The sequence below is a fragment of the Natator depressus genome, chromosome 19 (genome assembly GCF_965152275.1).
Source record: "Natator depressus isolate rNatDep1 chromosome 19, rNatDep2.hap1, whole genome shotgun sequence".
In the NCBI taxonomy this organism is placed as follows: domain Eukaryota; kingdom Metazoa; phylum Chordata; order Testudines; family Cheloniidae; genus Natator; species Natator depressus.
Window position 1 is genome coordinate 6,644,049 of NC_134252.1, and position 8,150 is coordinate 6,652,198.

Consider the following 8,150-nt stretch of genomic DNA (forward strand, 5'->3'; position numbering starts at 1 on the left):
CTCCCATCCAGACAAAGGGGAGCGAAGTCGTGAAGCTTCACTTTCAGCCCCTCTCCACCAGACCTACACGTTCAGTTGCTGAAGACAGCAGAGGAACCGCAAAGCTATTGTCTTGGCTTGTTACATCAAATGTGAAGCCACAGGTATGAACAGGCTGTGCTGGGCAGGGGGAGGGGAAGACAGGAAGCTGAATCTGTGGCAGAGGAGTCTGAAGAGGGGGTTGTTGCTTGGGTGCAGGGCAGTTAGCCTGAGCGCAGCACAGAGCCATTTCCAACTACACTTGTAACAGCACTAATGAGCCATCTCCAGCCTCATCCCAGCGCAAGCTCTGGCAGCTTGCATTCCTCATGCTGGTAATGCAACTGCAGTGTGTCGCAATTGACTGCACTGTGCATGAGGATCTCAGGAGATCCTGGGCTGGCACTCTGTCCCTGGAGAGAACCCCTCTAGGAGAGCACAGTGCAAAGCGATGGGGGGAAATCTAAGACGCTCAGAAGAGACAGGACAAGAGCAAATGGTTAAACCTCTTCAGTTCAGCTCTCTTACCCAGCAGAGGTGCTAACCTGGAGCTCTGGCCAGATTCCAGCCAATATAAATACATTCTGCAGCCCTAATTTCCCCTGCAGGTGTGACAAGGTCTTGACTTCCTGTCCTAAAGTATTGTGTAATGTTGCTATGGTTTTTCAAACCACTGCCTGAAGTCCTGGCCCCACCCCAAAGATGGCTGCATTTCTATGGTGGTCGGAGTGCCCCTCTCTTGGATATGGTTTGCAAAGGGCTTTTGGCGCTTTCAGAATGAAAGGTGCTGTAAAAACAGCTGATACCAATTCATCATTATTATTTTTATTGCTGGTCAAAAAATGAAACAGCAGTTTTGCAAAAATTTCAAGTTTTCCATATGTTTTTCTGTTTTGTTTTTGGAAGGGTTTGAAATGGACCCACTTTTTCAGAACTTGTCCTGCTTTTTTTAAAGTGGAAACCATTATGGAAAATGCCAGCAAAATGGTGACCAACATTTTTTATTTACTGATAACAATTTTGAGAAAACCTGTCACAACTTGGCTTTCACAGAAAACTAAAAACGTCGCTAACATTGACAATTTTTTTGGCAAAAGATTTAAAAAAAAAACCCAATATTTTAATTAAAAAAAACAACCTTATTGTATTAAAAATTTCAACTGGCTCTAATAATTATTCAGTCCAGGAAATCTTCCTTTATTTCTGTTGAATTTTGTGAGTATGATGATCATTTAATGGGATCCTTTAGTGCAACTCGGAGCTCTTGGTTCTAACAGAGGTAATGTGCGGTTATGTTTTGAGCTGGGAGCTTGGAGTCAGGACTCCTGGTTTCAAATCCTGGCTCTGGGAAGAGAGCATAGTTTAACGGTTTGAGAAGAAGACCAGCTCCTAGATTCTCTTCCCAGCTCTGTTACTGGTTTGCTGCCTGTCTTTAGAGCAAGTCATGCCCTATCTCTGTACCTCATTTTCCCCATATCTAAAATAGGCAGAGTGATACTGACCAATCTCAGCTGGTTTGAATAGAATTTGTAAAGTGCTCTGAGATCCTTGGATGAGTGCAAATTAATTTATTATCCATTGTGATCATAAAAACTAATGACAGGTTTCAGAGTAGCAGCCATGTTAGTCTGTATTCGCAAAAAGAAAAGGAGGACTTGTGGCACCTTAGAGACTAACAAATTTATTTGAGTATAAGCTTTCATAAGCTACAGCTCACTTCATCAGATGAAGTAAAAACTGTAATGTTTGTAAAAACTAATGTTCCCCTGAAAATGACCCTCCCCGAGGAGATTCTAGACATGCCCGTAAAAAGTTCCAGGGGAAAACTGCAAGTGTCTTCAGGGATGATCGCACAAGGAGACAGCGAGAAGGTGAAACGTGGAGCACAATCTACGTGCCTATTTGCACGTAAACAAGGAAAGGCACCTGGCTAGGCAGGGCTGCTCATAGGTTCACTGTGCAGTGGGCGCCTGCCTCATCTGAGGCCTCAGCTAAACCGAGTGGAAACAACAACACGCAGCGGAAGTGAGAGCGACAAACCCAACGTTCTCAGCGCTTGTTAGAAGGCTACCCAAAACAGCGACGTGGAAGGGGAGCGGGCGAGGGCACAAAACCACTCGCCAGCATGGTCAAGGATGGATAGACTGAGTGGCCCGCATTGGAAGAGATGGCTGGTCAGAGGCTGAGAGTCAGGGCACTTCTCCCTCATTGTGTGTTTCCACCTGACCTGTGTTTTTCTGTCTGTGGCTGGGTGGGTGGGTGGGTCCGAGCAAGGAGGCCCCGTTTGTCAGTGTCCCAGATCACATATGTCTGCAGGTCGAGGGGAGCTGACTGTGTGTGTGTCCCTGACCCTGATCTGCGGATGGAGCCAGGCTGACTGTGTGAGAGACAGAAGGAAACAAAGACACCTTTGCAGACGCCGTCTTTTATTTCTGCACAGAAACTTTTTTCTTGAGTTTTCTGCAGTAGTGAATGGGACCCAGCAGCGTAATAAGCATCACAGATGCTTTGGAGCAATAACCTTCCCCTCCCCCGTCCCCGCCCAGCTGAGCCATGAGGCTCACATGCTGGGGAGAATTCACCCAGCTGCTCACCAAACCCTGCCCCCTCTCTGCAAGAACCTGCCACCGCAGCCCGTGCACCTCTGGCCCCGCAGCGCGAGCATTTCAGCTCAGGGAGGTGTGACTCGGGGGTTAATGTAAATGCATAACACAGACATGTTACAGACGCTGCTTCCTAAGCTAGGACAGAGCTGGCTGAGGAGGGACTGGCCCCTGGCCAGAGCTATGGCACTGAAGGGTGGGGATGTGGCTACTGCAGGGCATAAGAACCTTATCTGGTGGGCAGGGTGGGAGCTCAGCCCCTTAGCTTTCCCTCTGTGTGGGCAGCACTGGTTCCACAGCTGCAGGGACTGAAACCAGTCACAGGCTCCAGTTCCTCAAGGGGCAGTGCTGAGCTCCTCCTGGGCCTGCGGGGCTCAGCACTGCATTGACTTGGCAGGTCTCTGCACCTCGCCATGCAGCGCGTTAGCCCGGCCTCAGTTCGGTCAGGTTTGGTTTCTAGCTGGCTGCTGTATCCAGCGTGGGACGCTGCAGGGACTGACCAGAGGCGGCTGTGAATGGCAGGGGAGGGTCGGGTGGCAGGCTGTGGCATCTGACAGGAGGCAGCAGCCCTGCTTGCCCACAGACCTGCAACACCAGTCATCAGGGAGGGGGGAAATGCGCTGTACACTCACCACCTGCCTCAGCTTCCATAACTGGGCTGACCACTACGCTGGCCTGTACATAACCCGACCCACCAGCTCAGGACCCGAGCCTTCAGCCTGAGTTTCTAGGTATGCGCACGCCCATTGGCCAGGTTTGGGGCCCAGAGAGCGGTCCCTGCTAATGCTCCCCCTGACGTGGATGGGCTGTGAAGAGGTGCCCTGCCCAAACAGCCCTGGGCAGGAGGCCAGGGCCCTCAGCAGAGGGAGAAGCGCCGGGAGTTGATGTTCATGCGTGTGACGCCAATGTGCTTGAGTGGTGTGGAGAGCAAGAAGGCGGCCTTGGGAGGAATGTTGCAGAGCAGGTCTGTGTCCTCCTCACAGCCCTCCAGGCCAAAGGTGGCATTGTCCAGCATCTCCTTGTGCTGGTGGCACACCTGCTCCACCTTCAGCTGGTGAATCTGCCCCCGCAGCCGCATCAGCTGCCGTGCCAGCTGGTGATCCACAGCCTGCATCTCCTGCTGTGCAGAGGAGGGAAAGGGGAGCCTTTAGGGGGCCAGCTGGAGCACAGGTCACCCCTGTCACTGAGCCAGAGAGCAGCCCTAATGCAGAGCCGCACGGACAGAGCCACAGACGTGCGGAGACACAAAGACAGAGGTACAGACGCATGAGGTATGTCAAGTGGCAGCCTGCGGCAACGAGTCTCAAAGTCCGGCTCAACGCCGCCAGGCTTGCAAGGATCGAGCCGCCATGCTAAAATTAGCTGTGTAGATGTTGTGACATGGGCTGGAGCTCAGGCTCTGAAGCCTAGGGAGGGGGTGGGCTGAAGAGCCCAAGCTCCAGCCCAAGCTGCAATAGCTGCACGGCTGGTTTTAGCGTGGTAGCCTGAGCTGTGTGACTGGGGCTCTGAAAGTCGCTGCTGCAGGCTGACGTTTGCTGTGTAGACATTCCTGTGGAGACACGCAGATAGAGACACACAGACACATGGAGAGACACTGCCAGAGACAACCCTGAGACATACGACACACAGAGACAACCCCAAGACATGCCAACACACAGAGACACACACCGCCAGAGACAACCCTGAGACATGCGGTCACCCAGAGAATCATGGACAGAGACAGAGACATGGACACATGGAGCCACACTGCCAGAGGCAACCCCGAGACATGCGAACACACAGAGACACCCAGACAGAGACAGGAAGACACATGGTGGAGACACACTGCAGAGACAAACAAACACACAGAGACACGCAGACACCCAGCAAGAGATGGACAGAAAGACACACAGACAGAGACAACAAGGAGTCTGGTGGCACCTTAAAGACTAACAGATTTATTTGAGCATAAGCTTTCGTGGGTAAAAACCTCACTTCTTCAGATGTATGGAGTGAAAGACAGAGACAGAGATACAGAGACGCTCATGGACAGAGAGAGACATGCAAATGGACTCACAAATATACAGAGATGCATAGACAGACACCCACAGAGATATCTGGGCAGAGATAGAGACACACAGAGACGTACAGACACAGACACACAAACGCAGAGGCACAAACATACTGAAACGTGCAGACAACCAGAAAGACAGACGTGTGCGAGCGCTTACAGACTTGTGGAGCAAGCTGGGGACAAACATACAAATACACAGTTGCACTGACGCAGACACACAAACATGCAGAGACACACACACACACACACACACACACACACACACACACACACACACAGAGGCCGTGTCTACACTAAGCAAAGAAGCGTTGCAACAAATGGGGCCTGGAACACTTTGAGCTGGCAGAACATGTGCAGCCCCCCACGTCCACACATCCGAGCTGCCCAGACCTTTCACAAGCATTGACTGTAATGGTTGGTTGCAACCCCAGGAGTGAGGTGTTTCCTTTGGGTCAAGCCGAGCCGGTGTTGGCTACAACGGCTTCCCCCGAGCGTGGAGAGGAAGCCATGACCCTTGCAGCTGCCCGAGGTCAGCTGGCCCCCCCAAACTCCCGCCCACACAGCAGTGCCGCACGCTTGGAAACCCGTGATGCCCTCACTCCTACAACAGGGCACTAGGGAACAGGTGCTCCAGGAGTCCCAGAATGCACTGGGCCAGCCACAGCTGTGAGAGGTGATGCTTTGCGCACCAGAATGGTTCAGGGAGGAACCATGTTGCCATGTATCCGCACCGACCCGCTGCAAGGGTAAAGCAACCAGCCCTTCCAGGCAGGGGGGTCCCCCTGCAGCGCACCTGCAGAGAGACAGCTCACACACACACACAAATGCTCAAAGACAATGTCAATCGAGGCCTATAGACACCAGAGTTAGGGAGATAGGTAGGCACCGAAATGGGCACGTTGGCATCAAAACGGCTCATTTGTACATGGACAAGACAATGCCAAGCACCAGCCGGGATTCCTGGGGCACTAACCTGGGGAATGAGCCCTGCTCGAGGTGCAGAGGGCTGAAGTAAGCAGGGTGATGGAGAACAAACCAGCCTAGTGCCACCTTTAAAATTGACCCCCCCCCCCCCGGGCCATGGACGTGACACCCAAGCCAGGTACAAACTGAATTGCTGAGCACCCAGCCCACGGCAGGGGCTCTCTCCTCCTCCGCAGCATCCTCATACTCCCTCCCCTTTTCCCAGGAGTTCTCTGTCCCATTTCCCTTTAGCCCTGGGGATGTCAAGCTGAGCTCCACAGCCCAGGAGCCCTACTGCTGTGGGGCCTGGGATAATGGTTTAAGATCTCTTGCCGTCTCTGTCCCTTGCTCTTCACCCACAGAGGCCGTGCTCCCAATAGAGCTACCAGGGGGTACTCACCAGCTCCTTCCTGAGCCACTCCAGGGCATCATCCATGGTGGCAAACCCACAGATGCTCCCGGACGGCACTTCAGCTTGAGTCCCCTCCAGAAACACCTCTCCTCCCTGCTCTTCCTTCAGCGAGCTGATGGCTCCCTCCTTGACCCCATTCCTCCAGGACTGGCTCTGCACTCGGGCCTTCCACTCCGAGTAGGAAGGCCTCCTAGTCTGCAGCTTCAGCTTGGCCGTCAGGGCCTTCACGCTGTCCAGGTTCTCCTTGTCCGAGTTCGACTCCTCTTCCCCTAGCTCCTTGAACTTCAGGTGGCTGTAGGACATGGCTGTGCTTGCAAGGTGCAAGAGAGAGGAGCATTTGCCTGTGGCAGAGCTGGCTCGCTCTGTGTGTGTGCGTGTGAGCAGGAGAACTATTTATTTCTGGAATGAACAATAAAGCCTTGGAACTCGATGATGATTATAAATGAGCAGGAACTTTAATTGCCTGGAGGCCTGGGGAGGTGGGTTTTTTTTTTTAAAAATATTATTGTCTCCGGCTGGGAGGAGACACCCTGTTCTTTGAAAGGAAGTTTCACTGGGGACATAAAGGACTGTAGGAGCGAAAAGTAATTTATCCCACAGACATGCCTTCCCTTCCCAGTCTATTATCAGGACAGAAATGAAACTGCTTCTCCACCCAGCTCTGAGATCAAGGGAGGCTGAAAGGTCACTTGAGATTCAAGGCTGCTACAGAGCCATAAAAAAAAAAGAAAAAACAGAAAAAAGAAAAATAAAAAAGCTCAGCTCTGTTCAGGGCTTTTCCTGCCCCACCCCCAGGCACTTATACAGCGCCCAGAGCAGATCATACAGTGCTGGGCAGATCATGCAGGAGAGGTTAGAGGAAGGAGAGGCCTGGCATGGAGGGGCTGGTGTAGAGTCCCCAAGAAACACTGGAGTTCACTACAGAGGGGGATTCTGTTCAGAGTCCCTGAGAAACCCCTCGGCCACCTCAGGGAAGAACAGCAAAGGACCCCTGCAGACAGCATGATGCTGTTCTGCACCCTTAACCACATGGCTGATATCCCATGTGAGATCTGAATGGGCATGTGGCATCTCACAGTATCTCCCCTGTGGGTCACCGTTTGGGCCATGCTGAGTTGGCCACACACCCTTTGTGATACCTTCAGAGGGAAGACCAAGCTAGGGTGTGTGGGTTTGCTCTGTGCCCTGGGGGGTCTCTCCCCGGGATCCCAGCTATAGGGCCTCCTAGACCTACAATTCTGCTAATAAATCCCACCATTTGAGGACTCTCATTGGTTACCCGTCTCCCAGCCGTGCTCAAGGCTTCTGGCCAGGTCACTTTAACCAGTAGTCTATTTGCTTCTCCACAGCTGTGCTGCATTTAAGGTGGAACCCAGGGGCCCTGGAGAGAATGGACAACCTAAGGAGATTGCAGTGCAGAGGCAGAATGCAGCATTTCTCACCCCTACGCACACCCCATACAGAAAAACAAGAACCATTCAGCACAGGGTGACAGGTAAAAAATGCCCAGCCTGTGGCAGAGAAGGAAACATGGGGTAGATGGGGAACAGGGAATGTGGTGCTGGGTCTGGGCAGGGGCCCTCGAGGCTTCTGAGTAATAGAGATTGTGGCGCTGGTTGCTGGCAGTGGGCCTGGGGGATTCTGGGTAACAGAGACTGCAGAGCTGGATCTGGGCATGTGCCCTGGGTAACAGAGAAGGTGGCACTGAGGATAGGTAAAGAAGTCTACAGTGTCTGGAGGGGAATCGTTTACTAGTCACAACTCACTGTGCATATTTCTATCAGCCAGCTGTCCCCCCACCCCACTCCCTCTAGGCCTGTCTCTAGCACTCTCTGACAGGAATGCCCTCAATCTCCCCAGCTCCCTCCCCAGCTCAGGGATCCTGCTTTGAAGAAGAGAGACTCTGTCCCCTTTCCACAGATTCAATTCTTCAGCCCTCCCAAGGTGCCTGAAGCTAGGAGCCCTGTGCCTCCAACGGGCAGGTTCCCCTTCTCTCCCCCGCCCCCCAAAAATTGAGGCCCTCTGTCACCCTGGTATCCCCAGAACTTTACTTCCTCCGCTGCCCCATCCTCCCTAGGAGGGACCCCATCATCTCCAGGTG

The 8,150-nt window shown here is 52.7% G+C and overlaps 1 protein-coding gene across 2 annotated transcripts; it reads right to left on the bottom strand.

Annotated features, from left to right (window-relative positions):
* Positions 1-2,520: 2,520 nt before the first annotated feature.
* On the bottom strand, positions 2,521-7,143 carry FAM167B (family with sequence similarity 167 member B). Of its 2 annotated transcripts, none has more exons than XM_074934264.1 (2): positions 6,038-7,143; positions 2,521-3,738 (listed from the first exon to the last, which is right to left on the bottom strand). In XM_074934264.1, exons 1-2 carry the CDS (start codon positions 6,350-6,352, stop codon positions 3,478-3,480), a joined length of 576 nt encoding a protein of 191 aa, XP_074790365.1. In that variant the 5' UTR covers positions 6,353-7,143; the 3' UTR covers positions 2,521-3,477. The 2 variants fall into 2 exon arrangements, with proteins under 2 accessions (XP_074790365.1, XP_074790364.1); XM_074934263.1 differs by having other exon boundaries at positions 2,527-3,741; positions 6,038-7,141.
* Positions 7,144-8,150: the final 1,007 nt, after the last annotated feature.